The following is a 23,822-nucleotide window of genomic DNA, read 5'->3' as shown; positions in this document are numbered from 1 at the left end:
AGGAGAGGTGTAAACTATTTGTTTTCTAGTGACCTTGGTTAGGGAGAATAAGCGCTTATGATTTACTATCTGGTTGCAAATTGCTTGACTTGTTTGGCTCTATTTGTCTAACCGTTTGCCACAGTTTCCCTTTTCCCAACAAATGTCCCCTAACATCTGACTATCCTGCCTCAAGTCTAACTGAAGTTTCCTCAATTTTATCTTTTTAAAAACCGACTCTTTAGTTATTTCTATATTGTTTTAGTATTCTCTACTTATTTCTACTCTAGTTTTGTTTAACTTTGGACTCGTCCTTTTTCTAGTTCCTTGAGGTATAAAATCAGGTTGTTTTGAGATCTTTTTAAATGTAGACGTTTACCACTATAAGCTTTCTTCTTAGTACTGCTTTTGCTGCATCCCATAGATTTTGGTATATTGCATTTTAGCCTGTATTTCAAGATAATTTCTAAGTTTCCTTTTGATTTTTTCTTTGATCCCTTTGTTGTTGAAGAGCATGTTTAATTTCCACATGTTTGTGAATTTTTCTACTTTTTTGCTGTTGGCTTCAAGTAGCATTCCATTGTGGTCAGAAAAGATAGTTGATATGATCTCAATCTTCTGAAATTTGTTAAGATTTGTTTTGTGACCTAACCATTACAGTATTACAATATTCTATTATTTGTCTACCTAGTGACCTATAGCAACCACTTTTATACTTGTTTATGCTATTGTATTGCTGTTTAGTGACCTTTCATGTCAACATAAAGAACCTCCTTTAGCATTTCTGGTAAGTAGGTCTAAAACTTCCTGAGTTTTTGTTTGTTTAGGAAAGACTATCTTTTATTTTTGAAGGACATTTTTGCCAGGTGTAATAATATTCTTGTTTGGCAGCTTTTTTCTTTTAGCACTTTGAATATATCATTTCACTCCTCTCTGGCCTGCGAGGTTTCTGCTCAGAAATCCACTTACAGTTTTATGAGGATTCCCTGATGACAAGTTGCCTTTTTATTCTGTTTTCAAAATATTCTCTTTGCTTTTACTTTTGACAGTTTATAATTTCTCTCAGTGCGGATTTGAGTTCTTTTTAGAGGGCTTTGATTTGGATGTCCATTTCTGTTTTCAGTCATTATTTCTTGGAATAAGCTTTCTGGTCATTTCTCTCTTCTATGTGTATATTAGTCTGTTTGTTGGTCCCTTAAACTTGATTCACTCTTAAGATTTAATGATTTCAAATGACCTTTCTTAGAGTTTGCGCATCCTTTTTTTATGCGTGATCTAGTCTTTTGTTGAACTCGAGATAATTATCTTTAGCTCCATGATTTCTGTTTGTAACTTTTTAAAATTTTCTATCTCTTTGTTGAAATTCACTTTGTTCATCCATTGTTCTCCTGACCTTAGTTAGTATCTTTCTGCTGGTTATTTTGAATTACCCGTCTGGTAAATCATGTATCTCTGTTTCATTGGAGTTTGTTTCTGGAGATTTCTTTCCTTTGTTTGGAACATGCTTGCTTGTTTTTTTCATCTTCATTAACTCTCTGTGTTGGTGGCTGTGTGTTAGAGCAGCCACCTCTCCCATTCTTCACAAACTAGCCTCATATATTAAATGTCTCCCACCATCAGCCAGCCAGAGATTTCTTATAGCCTCTTAAACCTCATGTTAATCCAACGCACTTCCTTTATTCTTTGCAGTTCTCTGGTGTCTAGGGTATGCTGGATTTCCTAAATGCACTAAAGCAAGTGAGACTGAAATGGTTCATCAGGCATCCTGAAAAGTTGGATCCAACTCTTTCCCTCCCTAGGGGTAAGCTGGGACCTGAAGTTTTCCCCCCATGCTCTGTGCTGAGCTGGGTAGGGGCTGTGGCAACTTGTACACCTCTGTCTCTGTTCTCACTAGATTGGGCAGGTTTCATCAGTGCCCTGTGAAAGGCAAGGCTGAAACCCCTCCCACTTTGGGCAGCCCCCAGAAAAGTTTGGGTATTGAAGCTGTGGACTATCTTGTTCTCCAGAGAGAAGTTGGGAGCTGGGGTTTATTGTCTACTTGTTCTGTGCTAAGCCAGGAGGAAGGGCTATGGCAACTGCCTGCCTAAATCTCTGTTTCTATTCTCACTTCCCCCACAGACAGCTAGACTTTTCTAGATCTCATCAGCACTCTAAGAACAGCAAGACAGAAGTCATTCCTTTGGGTAGCCTCCATAGAAGTTTGTGCACGAATGATTTCTTTGCCCAGGAAAGAGCTGTGAATCTTTTTCTGTTCTCTCAGTGCTGATGAGACATGATGACTATCCGTCCACGCCACTGTCTCTATTCTCCCTCGGGTGGCTAGATTATGCTGGTGCTGTCAGCCTTCCAAGACTGGCAAGACAGAAGCCAGTGGAAAGGTAGGGGCATTGGACATGCAGTTTACGTCTTTTGCTCCTTGGGGATTAGCTGGGAATTGGAGGATTTCTTGGCACTATGTTGGGAGTAGGAATTCTGTCAGGGATGTTCTGAATCTCCCTACCAAGTTTGATGAGTAATTTCCTCTGAGATCAGTGCTCTTCCCCCTGGACCACATGGCCAGTGTTGATGAGTAATTTCATGTGTACCCAGCATTCAGGTGCCTTTCAACTAGTTTCTGGATTACTCAGAAGCAGATTTTTTTTCTGTGAATTGTTGCTGAATCTGTGTGTGGGGGACAGAGTCCAGGTTTTCTATTCTGCCATCTTGCTGATGTCACTACTCCCAAGGTACTTGTTTTTAACTTTTAGTTGATATTTGAAGTAAAAACAGCTAATGCCTAGAGTTTTAATGTGTTTGGAGTATTGTTAGCTTCTTAGAAACTTTTGTATTTCATTTTTAGACATTAAAGAAAGCTTTTAACACATTTCGTACCGCTCAGGAGTTTTCTCGTGTTTCGCGCGCCATCTGTTAAGGACCGCTCATGAGTGTTCTCGTTTTTCACGCCCATGGAAAAAGGAGCGAATCTAGATACTTATGTAAATTTTGTTTGGTCCCTCTTCATAGAGGAAAATGTTTTACGCAGTACCATACATTAAAAAAGTACTAGGAACTTTAATTGTTTGTTTTTGTAAATAAGAATGTTATAATTATTGAAAAACAACACCTAAAGTGCATTATGATGATTTAAATAAGGTGCAGTTTGCCCAAAAATGTGCGGTCCCTGGCGTATGTCTTAGAAATTTCTATGTGGTACACAATGTGTTAAGGAGATGGCCTATATAACTTTGGAAAACAGTGTTTTAACTGGTTATTTTAAGGTTAAACTAAAAGCTATTCATAAAAACTATTCTGGTTGTAAATTAGTTTCTTATAGGGTTATAGATAACAATTCCAAACTATTCTATATATACTAGAGGCCCAGTGCACAAATTCATGAACCAGTGGGGTCCCTCGGCCTGGCCTGCAGGATCGTTCCCAAACTGGCTTTCTGGCATCCCCTGAGGGGTCCCGAATTGTGAGAGGGAACAGGCCAGGCCGAGGGACCCCACTGGTGCACTATCAGGGCTGGGGAGGGGTATGGGAGGTTGGCCAGCTGGGGAGGGATTGCGGGAAGGCTCCAGGGCTTGTCTGGCCCATCTTGCTCAGACCTGATCGGCTGGACCCCAGCAGCAAGCTAACCCACCAGTCGGAGTGTCTGCCTCCTGGTGGTCCGTGCATGTCATAGTGAGTGGTTGAGCAGCTTTAGCATATCATTAGCATATTATGCTTTGGTTGGTTGAAAGGCTGATCGGTCGACGTGACACTTAGCATATTAGGCTTTTATTATATAGGACTAGAGGCCTGTTGCACGAAGAGATTCATGCAATAGGCCTTCCCTTCTCCTGGCTGCGGGCACCGGTTTTCCTCCAGCACCTGGGACCCAGGCCTTCGCTCTGGCTGGAACCGCCTTCCATCCTCCGTCTTCACCCCGGCTGGAGCCGCCTTCCATCTCCGCTGCTCTGGCTCACCTTCAGTCTTCGCTCCTCCGCTTGGAGCCTACGTGTGCAAATTAACCACCATCTTTGTTGGCAGTTAATTTGCATATCACACTGATTAGCCAATGGGAGGTGTAGTGAAGGTACGGTCAATTACCCTGTTTGTCTTTTATTAGATAGGATAGTAGGGTTAAACAAAGAACTAAATTAATTGTACGAAATAATAGCCCGGTTTCTCCCTGTCTTAAAAAAGTTAAAAGTAAGTAAGGGAGAAAGCTGGCATGAACCACCTTGTGCTTGATTATAACCACATGTATTTCTGTGTATAACAACATGCATATACTGTATATATAGAGAGAAATATAAAGAAGTATATGTGTATATATGGGATAGTATAGGTACATGTATTTTACAATGTGTTTTCTGAGAGGACCTAGAACAGTGATGGCGAACCTATGACACACGTGTCAGAGGTGACACGTGAACTCATTTTTTTGGTTGACTTTTCTTTGTTAAATGGCATTTAAATATATAAAATAAATATCAAAAATATAAGTCTTTGTTTTATTATGGTTGCAAATATCAAAAAATTTCTGTATGTGACACGGCATCAGAGTTAGTTAGGGTTTTTCTAAATGCTGACACGCCGAGCTCAAAAGGTTCACCATCACTGACCTAGAAGACATCTCACTAGCAACAAGTATCTTGTTTCCAGATCTTGTTTTCTAAATACAATCCTATATAATTAAAGAGAAACATGTAAATTGGCCGTCCCTCTGATACGCTCACTAACCAATCAGGAGTGAGTATGCAAATTAACCCAACAAAGATGGTGGGTTAATTTGCATGCACAGGTGCCTGGTGGAGAGCAGAGCGGGAGAGCCGGCAGCATGGGGGACATGGCTCTCTCGGTCGCTACCCCAAGCCACCGGGAAGAGAGCAGAGCAGGAGAGCCAGCAGAGAGTGGAGTGGCTTGGGGAACTTGGCTCCCCAAGCCACCAGATGGAGAGCAGAGAAGGAGAGCTGGCGGCGTGGAGGACTTGGCAGAGTGGGAGGCCATGGGACGGAGACAGAGCAGGAAGGGAAAACCAAGAGCGCGTGGAGCATCAGGAATTCTGGGAATAGTAGTTCTGGTGGCAGCCCCAGGACCTGAAGCAGAAGCCCAGACCGCGGGAACACCAGGAATGCTGGGAAACGTTCTGGTGGCAAACGGATCTCCTAGACCAGTGGTTCTCAACCTGTGGGTCATGACCCCTTTGGCGGCTGAACAACCCTTTCACAGAGGTCGCCTAAGACCATCCTGCATATCAGATATTTACATTACAGTTCATAACAGTAGCAACATTACAGTTATGAAGTAGCAACGAAAATAATTTTATGGTTGGGTCACAACTTGAGGAACTGTATTTAAAGGGCCAGAAAGTTGAGAACCACTGTCCTAGACACTAGAGCAGAGTGAGCCTGGAGCAAGTTACTATTGCGGTGGGGGATGGAGGGAAAGCAAAGGTGAGAGATGTAAGTAAAGTCAGAGTGTCTAGGAAAAATTAAAGGGAAAATATCCTAAAATTTCCAGGAAATCTCCACCAATGAAGCAAAGAAAAAAAAAAGAAGCCTCTATTATTCTGTGAGCAACAAACCAAACTGGGTTGGGATCTCAGACAATTTGTTCATATGATTGCAAGGACAGACAGAAACTCCCGGATTGGAGAGGGCTCCCCTGAGGGCTCCGAGATTGGAGAGGGTGCAGGTCGGGTTGAGGGACCCACCCCCAGTGCATGAATCTTCGTGCACTGGGTCCCTAGTTCTCTAATAAAAAGAAAGAGGAGCCCTGGCCGGTGTTGTTCAGTGGTTTGATTCTGGGTTAAGGGCGCATACCTGAGTTGCAGGTTCAATCCCTACTCCTGGTCAGGGCACCTGTGGAAGGCAACCAATCTATGTGTCCCTCATACATCAATGTTTCTTTCTCTCCCTCCCTCCCTTCCACTCTCTCTAAAAGTCAATGGAGAAAGTATCCTTGGGTGAGAATTAACAGAAAAAAAGAGAAACAGGATTGCCTGGAAAAAAATGGCTAATTCTAATGCAAGAGCAGAGAAAGTACAAGATAACCCTGTGGAACCTTCTTGTGTGCAGAAAGTGGATGTCCAGTTATTCCAACACCATTGTTGAAATGATCATCCAATTTCTATTGTGTTATCTTTGTTCTTTTATTAAAAGTCACTTGGCTATATTTATATGGGTCTATTTCTGGACTCTCTATTCTGTTCAATTGCTATATTTTCTTTTTCTTTCTTTTTTTCTTTCTTTTTTTTTTGCCAGTATATCTTTACTGGAGGTCTGATGCATGAAATTCATGCAAGAGTAGGCCTTCCTTCCCCTGGCTGCCAGCACCGGCATCCCTCCGGCACCGGGGACCCATGCTTCCCTCCAGCCACCAGCAGGCACCCGGGACCTGAGCTTCCCTCACAGCCCTGGCTTCGTCCAGAAGGATGTCTGGTCTAATTAGCATATTATGCTTTTATTATAGACTAGAGCAGCGGTTCTCAACCTGTGGGTCGCAACCCCTTTGGGGATCGAACGACCCTTTCACAGGGGTCGCCTAAGACCATCGGAAAACACATATAATTACATATTGTTTTTGTGATTAATCACTATGCTTTAATTATGTTCAATTTCTAACAATGAAAATACATCCTGCATATCAGATATTTACATTATGATTCATAATAGTAGCAAAATTACAGTTATGAAGTAGCAACAAAAATAATTGTATGGTTGGGGGTCACCACAACATGAGGAACTGTATTAAAGGGTCGTGGCATTAGGAAGGTTGAGAACCACTGGCCTAGAGGCTCTCACAATCTGGGACCCCCTCGGGTAGGGTTCAGTCCCATCGCAGCATGGCTCTGGTTCTGTGGGCGGGGGGGGGGGGGGTGGGGGGGGGTGAGGGGACACACCAAGAGGCCAGTCCAATGGCACTATGGCTCCGCTTCCGGGAGCCTGCGGGCTGGGGTAGGGACCAAGAGTCCAGTCCGATGGAAGTATGGCTCTGGTTCCCCGGAGCCTCCGGGCTGGGGGAGGGACCCAGAGGCCCGTCGATGGCAGCATGGCTCAGTTCCCACAGCTCCCTCCCACCGCCGCACCATGGGTGGCCGGGACCCAGTACTAACTCCCGCCACTCTGGCTGGGACCCTAGCCTGCTGTTCAGTCGTCCGTCCAGTCATTTAGGTCGTGACGGACCCTGGCTCTTTACATATTAGGATAGTAAGTCTTAAAGTTGGATAATGTCAGCCCTCCGACTTAGTTCTTTTCCTTCAACATTGAATTGGCCATTTTGGGGTATTTTGCTTCTCCATTATCTCGTTGTGATGGGTTACACTAATTGATATTCAAATGTTGATTCAGCCTTGCATACCTGGAATAAATCCCACTTGTTTGTATTTTATAATTCTTCTTATACAGTGTTGGATTAGAGTTGATAATATTTTGTTAAGAATTTTTGCAGTTGTGTTCATGAGTGATATTGGACTGTTCTTTTCCATTCTTGTAATGGTTTTGTCAGGTTTCAGTATTAGGGTGATGCTGTCCTTGTAGAAAGAGTTAGGAAGTGTTCTCTCTGCTTCAGTCTTCTGGAAGATATTGTGGAGAATTTGTTCCTTAAATTTCTTCCTTAAGTATTTGGTAGAATTCACCAGTAAGCACGTCTGGGCCTATTTCTGTTTTTTATTTTTTTATGATTATTAATTAGAGATTCAATTTCTTTAATAAATATAGGCCTATTTAGATTACCTTTCTTTTTGGTTATTTTTAGTTGATTTTCTTGGACTAATTTAAGGTAATTAATGATTTAGTATTTGATTGTTATCTCTTATACTTTTAGAATCATTAAAATATTTGAGTACTTCATGATAAATTTTCTTAAATTTGTTTGTATATATTCTTATAAAACATTAATAAAACACAACTCTCTTCTTCCAGCCTAGTGTGTTAATCGTAACCTACAAGGAACCTGCAAAATCATCTTCTCAGTTTGGATCCTACAAGCAAGCTGAATGGAGGCCAGATAGTACAATGATAGCTGTGTCAGTAAGTAGGTTTTTCAACTTTAACAGTGTTTTCTTATGAAATTATTACATTGCATTAAACTTGATTCTCTTAGGTGACTTCCTTTCAGTCTTTATACCCATTAGTGTTTATCTTCTGTGATAGAAATTGCTGAACCAAATCTTCTATTCAGATTATTTTTATTATATCTTCTTTCTTGATTCTTCTACTTCCTCTCATTTTAAATGTAGTGCCCATATCCTTTTCTTTTTATTCTTCTAACTCCTATTTTGTCCTTGAAGTCTATTTAATTCAGATTTTTAAAGCTTTTATCTATATTCACACAGTACTCCCAAATTTATACAAGTTCTTCCCTCTATTCCCAAAGATGTCTCATAAAAATGGTAAACTTTGCGTTTATGTCATACTGAATTCTCATTTGCATTTGGATCTATTTCTGCATTTCTTTTTTCTATTTTTTTTAAATTTGGTTAACTTTACCTTTTTAGTTTATGTTTTGTCACTGTCATCTCTTGGACTGTCATCACTACCAAATTTGAATTAGCAATAATGTAAATAGTTAAATATTTATTGAGCAGCTCCTACATAAGTACTTTTATAACTAGTTTATGTGGATCATCTCCTTTAATCTTTAAGTCAACACTTCAAAGTAGATATAATTATACTTTATAGTAGATAAGTATATTGAGGCTCTGAGAAAATAAGTTTTATCCAAAGTTATATATAGACAGTGTATATTAAAGAGAAGGAATTTAAACTTAGGTGCTCAGATTCCATTTACTGTACTCTTACACAGTGTACTACTACACTGACTTATCTCTCTGCTTTATGTTCTTTTCTAGTTCATGCTATATACTGGTGATTGATCATCTGAAAATGATCCACATGGTTAAAAATAATTGACTAGTTTCTCACTTCCTACAGTAGGAGTTTTGCAGACTACCAGCCATACACCAGGTCTACCCTGCAGCCTGTTTGTGTATGAACCATGAACTAAGAATATTTTTATGAATTTAAATGATTGAAAAAATCAAAGAGGGATAATATTTTTGGCACTTGGAAATTACATGAAGTTTAAATTTCATTGTTTATAAATATGTTTCTTGGAGCATAAAAATATTTATTTACATGTTGTCTATGACTGTTTTTAAACTGCAACAACTGACTTGAGTAGTCCTGACAGTGACCACATGTGACACTTCCATTCTTCACTCTCCTGCTCAGCACTTACTATCATAACATGCTAAGTGTCCGGTCGTCCATTCAACCAATCAAAGCGTAATATGCTAATGATATGCTAAAGCAGCTCAACTGCTCACTATGATGTGCACTGACCACCAGGAGGCAGACACTCTGACTGGTAGGTTAGCTTGCTGCTGGATCTGGCAGATTGGGACTGAGCGAGATGGGCCGGACATGCCCTGGATCCCTCCCGCTGTCCCTCCCCTGCTGGCCAACCTGCATCCCTTCCAGGCCTGGATCATGCACCGGTGGTGTCCCTCGGCCTGGCCTGCTCCCTCTCGCAATCCAGGAACCCTCGGGGGATGTTGGAGAGCCAGTTTCAGCCCAATCCCACAGGCCAGGCCCAGGGACCCCACTGGTGCACAATTCGTGCACCAGGACTCTAATAAATTATAGTAACACATTTATAAATTCAATGTTTCAAGTGCCATGCATATCTCCATACTGTGACTTTTTAAAAATTATTTTTATTACTAGTGCATACTTATTATGTCAGAAGAAGGGGAAAATAGACTTTGGAGTGTGGATTATTTTATTATTGAATTAGATGGCAAAATATTATTATGCAGTAACACTGGAGTGAAGCCAAAAGAATATAAGTTAACATTATCCAACTTAGTACTTAATTAAGTACTAATCACAGTATTTCCAACACAGTGAAATTAATAGTTAGAAAATTTTAGGGAAATTTAATAAGGGAAAAAAATAAAGGGAAAAAAATATCTCATCATACCAGCAATTCTTCACCAAAATGAAAAAGGAAGTGCAACCAAAGTAAGTTTTCTTGGTTCTTGATAAAGTGACAAATGTTCCAGTACTGCTCAATTTTTTATGTGAATAATCAATGTAGAGTGTACAGTGACACAGAATCGCTCCCTATGAATATAGCATGGGTAGAACACATCAGGTGTAAAGATTTTCAAAGAAGTTAAGAAAACACTAATTCAGGACAAGCTGAAGTAGAATTCACTAAGGTGTGTTTTAACTGATGATGGTAAAAATATGTGTGGGACAGAAAAAAACTTATTATTTTGTTGGACAGATTTACAAAGTTTGTGCACATGTAAGCACTTAAAGCCTATGGTTACTTTAGGTTTTTTTTTCAGAAATACAAGCTATCCCGATTTGCTCAACCCCACAGCTATTTGATGGCTTAGCAGTCAGTGGTGAAGGTTTATTGTGAATTTTTTGAGCTCTGGGGCTGAGATGGAAATTTTTTTTAACTTGAAGAACCACCTGCAGATAATTATCAGACACTGAATTACTTTGGAAGATAGCTTTTGCTGCATTCTTGGTATTACTGTCTAATGTCTTCAATCTAAAACTACAAAGCAAAACAGTGCTTGTATGTGAAATGTATGTATGGTAAAGTCATTTGATGACAACTGATTTTTGAATCGCAAGTAATGTCAGACTGCTTTTCATACTCCCACAGTTTTCAAAAGTTCAAACGAAAGAAGTACTATTTCTCTTTCAACAAAAATTAGCAGTAGATATATTTCCTGAGTCCAAATTATACAATTTTTCAGACCTTGTTGCAATCGCAAAGGAAATTTTCGTATTTCAAAATCCATTTAATCATGAAAACGAGGAGTGTTCCACCTCACCTTCAGCTGGAAGTAATTAATCTACAAGGTAAGGACATGTTAAAAGGCAAACATCAGGAGAGGAAACTATTCGACTTCTATAATTGCCTACCTATTGCTATATATAGTCAATTAAAATAATAGGCTCATAGATTGATACCAGTATTTGACAGGACTTGTGTGAAAAGACGTTTTCAAATATGAAGTATGTAAAATTTCATTACAGACCAGAATTAATAGAGGAAATTTTGCAGTCTATTTTGATGATAGGGAACACCAACTTTAAATCCCAATTAAACAAAAATGTTATTCCCATAAATTAATTTCATTCTCTGCAGTGCATGTGTATTACAGAGAAAAATCGTACTCAATTTTCTTTCTTTCCTTTTTTTTTTTTGAAGTACAATTTCCATTTATTTTTCCCCCAGAGAACTTTTCTTCACTCCTTAAAAGACTTAGCTCCTTACATGGGCTTTGGTGGAGATCATGGGGCAGCACCCACAGGTCTAAATCAGGGTGGGCATGTTTGGTCCTTCCGGGCTTCACGAGAATGATTCCTGACTACCTTGCTGTGAATGGCACAGCTCACACAGTAATGCAGCTTCACATACTAGTACAGCTTGGGAAGCACATTGGCGTCGAAGACACTCACTTCGGAGATGTCCCTAATGGCTGCAGCCTCTACTATGTTTCCCATGACAAACTTCTTAACGGCCTTGCCCTTGGGCACGCACTGAGTGCAGTTGGTGCAACGAATAGGCTGCACATGGCCTCGGCCTTTTTTGGCATGACTGTTATTCCTTCTTTTCTTGGTCATGCACCCCAACCAGGGCCAGGGATCCAGCCTGCATCCAAGGTATGTGCCCTTGACCAGAATCGAACCCAGGACCCGTTAGTCCACAGGCCAAAGCTCTATCCACTGAGCAAAACTGGCTAGGGCGAAGTCTATTTGTTTTCAAATGCAAAGTGATACTACTATAAGTGACTGGTAATGTCATGTTTGATGGGGAACAGATTTGGTAAATCTGTGAGTTTTATAAGTAGAAGATTATCTGAAACACTAGTGGCCCAGTTCACGAAATTCGTGCATGCGGGGGGGTGGGGGAGGGAGTGTCCCTCAGCCCGGCCTGCACCCTTTCCACTCTGCCCCTAACAACTCTCCCTACCAGCCTGCTCGACCCAACTGCACCCCACCGCCAGCCTACTTGCCCCCAAATGCCCCCCGCCTGCCTGATCACCCCCAACTGCTCCCCATGCCAGTGTGCTTGCCCCCAACTGTCCCCCCCTGCTGGCCTGCTTGCCCCCATCTGTCCCCTCTGCTGGCCTGCTTGCCCCTTCCCTCCCCACTGGCCTGCTCGCCCCCAACTGCCCCCCTGCTGGCCTGCTTACTCCAAATTACCCCCCTGCTGTCCTGATCACCTCCAACTGACCCCCACTGATGGCCTGCTTGCACCCAATTGGCCCCCCCTGCGGGTCTGCTTACACCCAAAGGCCCCGCCCCCCATTAGCCTAATCACCCACAACTGCTGTCCCATCCTGGCCTGATCGCTCACAGCTGCCCTCCCTCTTAGCCTTTAACCGCCTCTACCAGGGCCCTGTCACCACGGCTTTGTTCAAAATAACGTCTGGAAGGTCTCCTGGAAGGTCTCCCAGTCTAATTAGCATATTACCCTTTTATTAGTATAGATAGAGTCCTGGTGCACAGGTTGGGGCCAGTGGGTTTTCCCTGAAGGGTGTCCTGGACCAGGGTGGGGGTTCCCGCTGGGGTGCCTGGCCAGCCTGGGTGAGGGGCTGAGGGCCATTTTCAGGCTGGCCAAACCCCCTTCAGGGTGGGGGTCTCCACTGGGGTGCCTGGCCAGTCTGGGTGAGGGGCTGATGGCTGTTTGCAGGCTGGTCAAGCCTCCCAGTGGGGACACTCACCCCATTGGGGTGTGGCCAGACTGGGTGAGGGCTGAGGGCCGTTTTCAGGCTGACCTCAGCCCCTTCAGGGTGGTGGGGTCCCGCTGGGGTGCCTGGCCAGCCTGGGTTAGGGGCTGATGGCTGTTTTCAGACTGGCCACACCCCCCGGCAACCCAAGCTCCCAGCATCTCCTTTTTTTTTTCCAGTGCCTCCTTGAATGGAATGAAGCAGGTATCTGGGATTTATTTATCTTCTATAATTGAAACTTTGTAGCCTTGAGCAGAGGCCAGGTCCAGCCAGGGCAGGCAGGAAGCTTGGCTTCCTCCATCGCCAGGGGCAACCTAAGCCTCCTGCTCACTCCAGCTCCGTGGCCGCCGCCATCTTAGTTGGGTTAATTTGCATGTTCGCTCCTGATTGGCTGGTGGGAGTGATGGAGTGATGGTTAATTTGCATGTTTCTCTTTTATTAGTGTAGATAATTTTTTTTCTTTATAGAAAGCTCTCACAAAGTTGTATAAACTGCTTTTTTTTTGCTTTTTTTAATGTTTTTATTGATTTTTATTTTTTTTGGCTTAGTGATTTTATTTCATTTTTTCATTTTTTTATTTTTTTTAATTGTTTTATTGCTTAAAGTATTACAAAGAGTATTACATATGTCTCCTTTTTTTTCCCGCCCTTGACAATCCCCTGGCCTCCCCTACCCCCCAGTGTCTTATGTCCATTGGTTATGCTTATATGCATGCATACAAGTCCTTCGGTTGATCTCTTACCCCCCTCCCTCCTGCCCCCCAACCCTCCCCGGCCTTCCCGCTACAGTTTGACAATCTTTGAGGCAGCTCTGCCTCTGTATCTATTATTGTTCATAAGTTTATAATGGTCTTTATTATCCATGAATGAGTGAGATCATGTGGTATTTTTCCTTCATTGACTGGCTTATTTCACTTAGCATAATGCTCTCCAGTTCCATCCATGCCATTGCAAATGGTAAGAGTTCCTTCTTTTTTACAGCAGCATAGTATTCCATTGTGTAGATGTACCACAGTTTTCTAATCCACTCATCTACTGATGGGCACTTAGGCTGTTTCCAGATCTTAGCTATGGTGAATTGTGCTGCTATGAACATATGGGTGCATATATCCTTTCTGATAATCTGCTTTTTTGACATATTGTGAACATTGTTTCATTTCAACATTCTTCTGTCACTTGATTTTGAATGTCTTCATAGGATTCTGACTTACAGATGAGTGTATTTTTAAATTGATAAATAGACACAGGAATTTTTATCATTTTTCACACAAAATTGGGATCTTAATTTACACATTACTCTGCAACTTCATTTTTTTACTTAGCATACTATGACTATCCTTCTAGATTAATATATATACTTCTAATTTAATTTTAGTATTTGTAATATTCTATAGTATGGAAGTTTCTTATTTAACTTTGCTACTTTTTACTTGCTAAAAATTTGGCAACTATGCACAGTGCTACAGTAAACATTATTATACATGTATCCTTTTATATTAGTGTATTTATTTCTTTAGTGCACTTACCCCTATGTGGGATTGCTGGGGCAAAGTATATGTATATCTCCTTTTTAATAAATATTGCCAAATTATTTTTCAATAAAATTGTATCAGTTCCAGAATTACTCCTTCCATGTTTTTAAGATTCCCATTACCCTGCATTTATGCCTGCATTAGATTGATAAAAAATGGTCTTGTCATTTTAATTTTCTTTTGTTTTATTGCTAGTGAGGTTTGGTATTTTTCACATGTTTATTGGCCTTTTGCAGTTGTTCTTCTGCAGGTTGCCTGTGTTTGTTTATTTTTCAAACCTAGTTCCATGTTAGGTTTCTTCATTGTGGCTCCAGTGCCAGGAGCATTTTCTGCACATATGGTAGTCCTTCACAGATTAAATGAAATAAGTAATGTCTAAACATACCATTCTTCAACCATGGTAAAGGATATCCTGTCTCAGTATAAGATTCTTAGATTGAGATTCTTTTTTTCCAGCCATGAGATACTGTTCTAATGCCCTCTGTTTTCCAGTGTTAGTGATGATAGGTCTAGTGCTAATCTGATTCTTTTTCTTTTGCAGGCAACCTGTTCTTTTTTTCTGAATGATTTTTCTCTTTATCATTAAAATTTAGTCATCTCTGCTTATTATCAATAGATTTTTTAAATTAAACTATCTCCCTCTGTCTCCTTCTACAGCCTCCCCCTCCCCCCCTTAAAACTGAATCTCAGCCTCTTCTCTCTGAAGACTCAACTGTTTCTGCAGATAGGCAATTTTTCTTCTATTTTTTTTTTAAATAATAGAAGAATAGAACAAGATTTGCCCTGTCCTATGTTATTTCTTGATTTTTTACTCACTATTTGCAAACCTCCCAAATTTCCCCTCCAAGTCTCTAAACTTTCAGTAATTATTTCATCTTTATATATTCTGAGATTGTTTCCATTTAATCTTCTGGAGTAAAAGGTTCATCTCCCACAAAAATAATTACTCTTTTTCAGTTCATCTGTTGAATTTTTCTATTAGGAAATATTTAGCTCTGAAAACTCTTATCTTCTAATAATATCTCTTGAAAATCCTAAATATATTTTTTCTTAATTTACTTGCATTTTTCTCTCTCATCTATGTAACTCATTAGTGGGATCCATATATTTTAGCCATGTAGTTAGGTCTTCCATTATAAAGTTACTGAGCTCTCATAAAGCGGAATTTTCCTTTCTTGCGTTCTGTTTGCCACCCATAGAGGTCAGGCTTTCCTGTGGGTCTCTCTGGCCATGCAAACCAGCAGGTGTTAGCTCAAATTTCAGTTTGCAGAGGCAGACAGCTTACAAACTCTTCTCCTGTGTTGAAGCTTAGGATGAGTCTCCTCTACTCTCAGGCAGTTTCTCCTAGTTGAAGGACCTTAAACGGAAGGCTCCTCCAGACACTGACGTCTGGGAGCAATGTGGTTCACCAGTGCAACCTCTATGCTGGCTGGAGTCATGGGATTATGTGGACAGCTCTGTCAATATCCACTTCTGGGAGCAGTCACATTCAACCCTGGGCTTCTGCTTTTAAGGCTTACTTAGGGAACCAGAGCCTCGAGGAGTGGCAGAGCAGAACTTTCCCTCATCCTGGTCCCTCAGCACCCATTTTCCCCCACGGGAACTCAAGAGCATCCTCCAGGCCCATCCACATACATTTTGGTAAATGTACTCTGAGAAGAAAAAGGTTAAAAATGTGTCCACTGTCTTTCCATCTCACCAGAACCCAGAAACTTAAAGTAAACCATTTTTACCTGTTCAACTTATTTGCCTCTGCCTACAAAAGAGATTGTTAAGTTTTTATTTCTTACATTATAATGTAGACTAATGCAGAAGAATCATTATCTATCTATATAATAAGAGGCCAGAGGCCATAAGCGTCATGACCGGAACGACTGCTCGACCAGTTGCCATGAGGTAGCATTGACCACTTCGCAGTCCTTACCCCCCCCATCCCACAAGTGACGGATGGGGCGGGACTGGGGACTGGCGAGCTGGCTGACTGGCTGATCTCTTGGTCCCTACCTCGGCTGGCAGGCTCTGATGGATCAGTGATGGTGAACAGGGGAATCGGGGTGGGTGGCGTGAGGACTGGGCTGGTTGTCAGGCTGTTGGGATCACTAGTTCATCCCCGGCTGCTCAGAGGCTCAGGCCTGCAGGAAAGCAGGTACCGGCAACTTCACCTCCATGCACGTGCACTGGCTGGCTGCTGATGGAACGTGCTGCCCGCTCAGGGCTGCTCACACCAGGGTGGGTAGGTCACGGGCGTGCCCCGCAGCTTCCATCAGCACCTCAAGCTCCAGCAGCAGCGGTGCCCACGTGAGCTGCCCCGAGCAGGTAGTGCTTTCCATCAGCGGCCGGCCCGGCGCACGCACATGGAGGTGAAGTCACCGGCACACGCTTTCCTGCAGGCCTGAGCCCCTGAGCAGCCGGGGATGAACTGGTGATCCCACTGGCCTGACAGCCCTGTGGCGGAGGTGGCATTTGGCCTGGGGACTGGCGAACGGGCAGAAGATGGCCCTGATCACAGGAGGCTAGGCCTAGGGACCCTACCCACACGATTTCATGCGCTGGGCCTCTAGTCCTATATAATAAAAGAGAAACATGTAAATTGACCATCTCTCCTACGCTCATCAGCCAATCAGGAGTGAGTATGCAAATTAACCCAACAAAGATGGTGGGTTAATTTGCATACACAGCACTGGGTGGAGAGCAGAGCGAGAGAGCTGGCGGCTTGTGGGGACGTGGCTTTCTTGGTCACTCCCCCCAAGCTGCCGGTTGGAGAGCAGAGCGGGAGAGCTGGCAGAGAGTGGAGCAGCTTGGAGGACTTGGCAGAATGGGAGGCCATGGGACGGAGACAGAGTAGGAAAACCAAGAGTGTGGGGAGCACCAGGAATTCTGGGAATAGTAGTTCTGGTGGCAGCCCCAGGACCTGAAGCAGAAGCCTAGAGCACGGGTAGCACCAGGAATGCTGGGAATCATAGTTCTGGTGGCACATGGAGCTCCTAGACCAGTGGTTCTCAACTTGTGGGTCGCGACCCCTTTGGGGGTTGAACGACCCTTTCACAGGAGTCGCCTAAGACAATCGGAAAACATTTTCGATGGTCTTAGGAACCGAGACACCGCTCCTCTATCCATCTCCAGGCGGGTCCGCCCACATGCAGATACGCCCACATACGAGTACCTGGCGTATTAAAGGGTCGCAGCATTAGGAAGGTTGAGAACCACTGTCCTAGACTCTAGAGAAAGTGAGCCTGGAGCAAGTTACTGTTGTGGTGGGGGATGGAGGGAAAGCAAAGGTGAGAGACCTAAGTAAAGTCACAGTGTCTAGGAAAAATTAAAGGGAAGATATCCTAAAACTTCCAGGAAACCTCCACCAATGAAGCAGAGAAAAAAAAAATGCCTCTATTATTCTGTGAGCAACAAACCAAACTGAGTTGGGGTCTCAGACAATTTGTTCATATGATTGCAAAGACAGACAGAAACTCCCGGATTGGAGAAGGTACAGGTTGGGCTGAGGGACCCCCACACTCCCCAGTGCACGAATGTCGTGCACTGGGCCTCTAGTATGGTAATAATTGAGAAGGTTCACTGATATTTTTGTATTACCCGTTCAGCAAAGCAGCCACTTTTTACAAATAGCCATTTATACTAAAAAATAATCTATCAAGGTATAATAAAAATAAATGTTACCATGGACTGGGTACTGGATAAGTGAACTTTCCTGGTAACCAAAGTGTAATTGGATTCTGAAGCTTTACTAATTTTAATGGTCCTTTTTCCTCAAATGTATTGTACATTTTCTTAATCTGTGACATGAAATATATTCATTATGAATTAACTGTTTACTTGAGGGTTCCAAGTTATTACGGCGGGCCATAATTATTCCTAATGTTTTTCTAAACTTCTTTTAAAAATATTTTTATTGATTTCAGAGAGGAAGGGATAGGGAGAGAGAGATAGAAACATCAATGATGAGAGAGAATCATTGATTGGCTGCTTCCTGCACACTCCCCATTAGGGATCGAACCCACAACCCGGGCTTGTGCCCTTGACTAGAATCGAACTGGGGACTCTTCAATCCACAGGCCGACGTTTGATCCACTGAGCCAAACCAGCTAGGGCAGTTTTCTAAATTTTAAACAACGAATAGATATTCAGGCACAAAGAGCATTGAAATCAATTTTAAGTACTCTCTTCATTTCTATGATTATATCTGACAAATACTAACACCATTGTATTTATCTATTTATTTTATTTTGTGTTTTTTTATTTGAGAGAGATTGAGACAGACATTGATGTGGGTGAGAAACATCAATTGGTTGCCTCCCATACCCACACTGATGGGAATCAAACCAGAAACTGAGGTATGTGCCCTGACCAGGAATCAAACCCACCACCTTTTGGTGTATGGGACAACGCTCCAACTGTCTGAGCCATACCAGCCAGAATAGCACTGGTGTATTTAGGCATATGTGTATTTTCATTGTAACCTTGCTTATAATAGGAAAAAACTCTGGCATCTTTTGATTCTGCATTCCCATCTAGTCACCAATATGCTGCTAAGTCCTATCTCTAGTTTACTATCATCCTTTTCTCTTTATTCTCATTGCCATGACCTTAATAGAGGCCGTTTTTATGTTTTGTGTAGATTGCCTAGAACTCAAAACTTTTAGCTAGTATTTTTCTCCACTTGAAATGCATCTTAATTATGTATAGCTAAGTCACAGCTCTTACATTATTATTTTCAAATCTTGCATTGGCTTCTGATTGCATACAAAATACATTGCAAACTGCTTAGCCTAGTATTCAGGGTCTCCTGTGATCTGGCCCCAACCTGCCATTCCAACTCTGTTTCCCACTGCTACCTTTAATACTCCCCTTCACACCCTTCTAAATGGAAGTCTGTTCCACTGCAACTTCAGAGTCACTGTAACATGAATTAGAATGTAATTTGTTTGGGAATAAAGGAAAGATGTCAATTTACTTTAGAATTTCTTTGTTTCATTGTGATATTTTTCCCTCCCAGCATGTTAAAGTATTGAATCACCAAATAACAGCTGAGAGCACTTTTCTAAAGGAGTGGAATATAGCAACTTGCAGAGCAGTGCAATTCTGTACCCAGTACACATTCATCTCATTATTTCCCTTCATCTTGGTATGACAGAACTGTTTTGGAAGTGATTATTGTGTGATTCTCCTGGTTCTCATAGTCTTAAATAAAATTTATCTTTCAGACGGCAAATGGCTACATCTTGTTTTTTCATATTAAATCTACAAGAGGGGACAAATACCTTTATGAACCAGTGTATCCCAAGTAAGTTCATCTTTCATTCTTTTAATATTTGATATGTTCACTTTGAATTTACAAAAACATTACAATTCTGGGTTGTCTGAAGTGATTAAAATAAGCTAAGCTAGTATTTCCAAAATAGTGTTTAAAAAATTACCAGGTCTTTGAACTGTCATTACTTGAGTAAAGAATTCTGTAGTTAAATAAGTCTGAGACCCTTGGGTGAATGTACTATCCTTCTTAGACAATCAGAATTACTATTAATATACTCCAGTTCTAGCATTCTCCCATTCTTATCAAGGAGCTGCTAAGAGACCATAGGGGGAAAGGTGAAATGTTTTAAGTAAGTTGAAAGGGCACTTTTTCTTGTGTATATATTTTTGTATATGAATAGAAAAGAATTTGAGGGAACGTGGACTTTGATCTTTAAACTATGTTATTCTGTACATTTTGCATTGTTTTCTTACCTTTTCTTTTTTTAATATATCTTATTGATATTTTACAGAGGAAGGGAGAGGGATAGAGAGTTAGAAATATCAATGAGAGAGAAACATCGATCAGCTGCTTCCAGGACACCCCCCACTGGGGATGTGCCCGCAACCAAGGTACATGCCCTTGACCGGAATCGAACCTGGGACCTTTCAGTCCATAGGCCGACGATCTATCCACTGAGCCAAACCAGTTGCAGGGGTGGGCAAACTTTTTGACTCAAGGGCCACAATGGGTTCTTAAACTGGACCGGAGAGCCGGAACAAAAGCATGGATGGAGTGTTTGTGTGAACTAATATAAATTCAAAGTAAACATCATTACATAAAAGGGTACGGTCTTTTTTTTTTTTTTTTAGTTTTATTCATTTCAAACGGGCCGGATCCAGCCTGCGGGCCGTAGTTTGCCCACGGCTGGGTTAGGGCTTCTTACCTTTTTTTAACCTTACTTTTGAAGTGAAAGAATGTTTTATTGAAAGAACTTTAGAAATAAAAGAACATATAATTTTAAAGAAAAATATCTTTTAAAAAAGATCAAGTCATTAATGTGTATGAAAATATAGATAAACATCTCATTTCTAAGTGGTGGAAGACAGCCAAAGTTTATCGTGTATGTAAGAAATTAAAGGGAAAATTGATTTTATTATGTGAAAATTTACATTTCTGAGAATAGGGGGAAAAAGAACATTAAAAGGGCAAGTAACAAACTGTGAAAAATTTTGCAGTAAATAGGACCAAAGCTTACTCTTTTTATAAAGGAGCCATATAAATTGCTAAGTAACACAGAGTTTCGAAAGATAAATAAGCAAAAGCAATCTCAAAAGGGAAAATATAATTAACCTGCATTAGTAACTCTAAACAGTAACTCAAAGCAAAACATTATAACAGTTTTAAAAGACACACTTCAGTATATAAAAATAGTTGTGGAAGAATGGTAAAATGTATTTTGCACGCTTTTAGTAGATATACACAAAGGTGGGAGTCAACTGTGGTACATTCTCCTAAAATAATATGCATCATTAAATATAATGTCTCAGAAAAACTTAAAACTTGAGAATCTGATCATATAATACCTAGTGAAGAAACAAGTCATACAAAATTATATACGTAATATGACCACTACTTTGTAAAAAAAAAAAAAAAAACCAACATAAAAAATCATCTAAAGAAAAATGCTAGAACAATACATATATTGTTATTGCTCCTAAATGGTAAAACTATAGTGATTTTCCAGCTTCTTTCAACTCTTGAACTTTCCAAAATTTTTTATATTTACTGTGGTAAAAAAAAATAATGATAATCCATGTATTTGAAAATCTAAAACAAAAAGGCCACAATTTTTAAAAAATGGCATTGTGAAAGTGTTTGTTTAAATAACATTTGTTAATATTCTTGAGAATACATTTTGGGAAAGGCTAACATACATCATGTAGCTCATAGGTTTTAGGAAATCAGATTTTCCTTGATGCTGTTAGTTCACTTCTTTTTGTAAGAAATAAAGTGTTAATTGAGCTGTTCTGAGTTTTGGAAATCTTTTGAAAAGAACAAATTCTTTTGATGATGGAATTTAATTTGATTATTTTTCAATAAAAATCTTCAATGCAAAGACCTTTTGGCAGAAAAAGTATAATGTTAAGATGGACATTGTAATAGGTAGTTGATATATTTATAAATTTTAAATATAAAGCTTATTATTTTTTCATTCTAAGTAGTAATTTTTTGAATTTTATGAAAAACTTGTAATCAGTGTCTAACATGTCATTTACTTGTGCATTTTAAGCTACTGCATCCAAGTCCACTTTAGACATGCTCCTGTCAATAAAAAGCAATAATCAGGATAATCTGAACTTAACTGTAATCCTATATAATAAAGAGGTAATATGCAAATTAATCCTCACACACTCACAAGGTGGCTGCCTACGACCAAGCCAACAGTGGGGATAGTGAGGGACGACCAAACGACTGAATAAGCAGGCTGCATGGGGCGACCAGGCCTGCAGGGGGGTTAGTGAGGGATGACCAAACAACTGAACAAGCAGGCTGTGTCAGGTGACCGGGCTGGCAGGGGGTTAGTGAGGGACAACCAAATGACTGAACAGCAGGCTCCGTGAGGTGACCAGGCTGGCAGAGGGAGGCAGTTGGGGGCGACCAGGCCAGCAGGGGGAGCAGTAAAGGGTGACCAGGCTGGCGGTGGGGGGGCAGTTAGGGGCAACAGGGTAGGCAGGCAGGTGAGCAGTTAGGAGCCAGCGGTCCAGGATTGTGAGAGGGATGTCTGACTGCCGGTTTAGGCCCGATCCCCAGGACATCCCCTGAAGGCAGTCGGACATCCCCTGAAGGGTCCCGGATTGGAGAGAGTGCAGACTGGGCTGAGGGGACCCGTCCCCTGTGCATGAACTTTGTGCACCAGGCCTCTAGTCATTTATACTATTACTAGAGGCCCAGTGCATGAACATTCATGCACTGGAGGGAGGTGTCCCTCAGCCTGACCTGCCCCCTCTCACAGTCCGGAAGCCCTCAGGGGCAGGAGGTGACCTGGCGGTCAGGGGAAGTCGATGCCCCATCTCACCTCTGTTGCTGCCACTGCTGGTAGCACAGGCCTTGGCCGGCCCTGGTTACCTGCACTTCGGGCAGCCCTGGGCGGCTGGACAGCCAATATTTGAGGCTTGCCTGCACCTCGGGCCGGCCCTGGGGTGCTGAGGGGACTGGGGGACTCCGGAGGCAGGTGCCCCGGCAGGGCTGAGGGGACTGGGTGCCGCCATCTTTGAGGGCGGGGCAGTAAATTAGCATATTCCCTCCTAATTGGCTGTGGGTGCCTCCATCTTTGCAATGGTGTGGGGGTCAATTAGCATATTCACTCTTTATTAGATAGGATAATTGGGCTGGGTCTTGAAACAGTGAAAAATACTGTTTTCTTTATTCCAACTCACAAACATGACTTACATATATACATATACACTGTTTTGGAATAGTATTTTAAAAATCACTTTTGTGTTCCAGAAAAGTTTTAGAATTTCTTGCGTTCTGTTTCTAAGACTTGGGGGGAGGCCACTTAACTAATTAGTAGTCCTGACAGTGCATGAACTTGGCTGTATTTGACTGTGTATGTTGGTCTAGAGAACTAATAAAGAGCATTGTTTTTAGTTTTCATTTGAGTGTTCTTTCACATATCATATTGGGATTTTCAGTTTGAGTACATGAGCTCAATAAAATGTGTATAACCTTAGAGCAGCATGAATCACTAGTGGTTAAAGGAACAGGCTTTGGCATCAGATAGACCTGGAATTAAATGTCAGCTCTGCCTCTGTTCAGCTGTATGACTTCTATTTGGTTATTTAATACCTCCAAAACCTGTTTCCTCATCCATAGAACGAGATCACAGTAGTAATTATTTCCGAGGATTAAGTGAGATCATGCATATTAAATGTTCAGATAAGTGCCCTGCTCATGGGAAAATTAATAAAGGATAGCTGCTGTTATCACTAATGTATTTTTCCTTCACCAAATTCTTACTTCATTTGTGATATTTTAAGTGGTTTTATATAATATATACCATGTATTAAGTAATTGTTTATTTTTTTATATTTGGCTGGATAATAAGGTACTTTTTCCCCAGAGTTATACTCTTAGTAACTGCTGCATAAACTTTCTAAAAATCTCTTACAGGGAAACAGTTTTGCAGAGCAAAGTGAATGCGAGGACTTAGAGTCAGCCTGTTGTATATTTGCGTTTTAAACCACTTTTTTAGTTGAGTTACTTAGTCTGAGTTGGTAGTTTTTCTGCAGAACCTATTTGTAAAATTGAAATAAAAATACTTTCTTCTTCAA

At 41.3% G+C, this 23,822-nt stretch overlaps 1 protein-coding gene and 1 pseudogene across 2 annotated transcripts in view; one reads left to right on the top strand and one right to left on the bottom strand.

Annotated features, from left to right (window-relative positions):
- Positions 1-7,034: 7,034 nt before the first annotated feature.
- RIC1 (RIC1 homolog, RAB6A GEF complex partner 1) overlaps positions 7,035-23,822 on the top strand; it is a gene marked incomplete at its 5' end in the record, with an annotated part of 87,627 nt that continues 70,839 nt past the window's right edge. The window contains 3 exons of the mRNA XM_081103128.1: positions 7,035-7,052; positions 7,869-7,976; positions 19,457-19,536. Of these exons, the coding sequence (XP_080959254.1) occupies positions 7,035-7,052; positions 7,869-7,976; positions 19,457-19,536 (206 nt within the window). The remainder of the gene's footprint in view (positions 7,053-7,868; positions 7,977-19,456; positions 19,537-23,822) is intronic.
- LOC308528264 (putative ribosomal protein eS26-like) lies at positions 11,247-11,600 on the bottom strand (annotated as a pseudogene). The gene has a single exon. The product of its transcript is annotated as a putative ribosomal protein eS26-like (transcript).

Source organism: Myotis nattereri (genome assembly GCF_964212035.1).
Source record: "Myotis nattereri genome assembly, chromosome: 12".
Taxonomy (NCBI): Eukaryota; Metazoa; Chordata; class Mammalia; order Chiroptera; family Vespertilionidae; genus Myotis; species Myotis nattereri.
The sequence above is the reverse complement of the archived record's forward strand: the minus strand, read 5'-3'. Positions and strand labels throughout refer to the sequence as shown.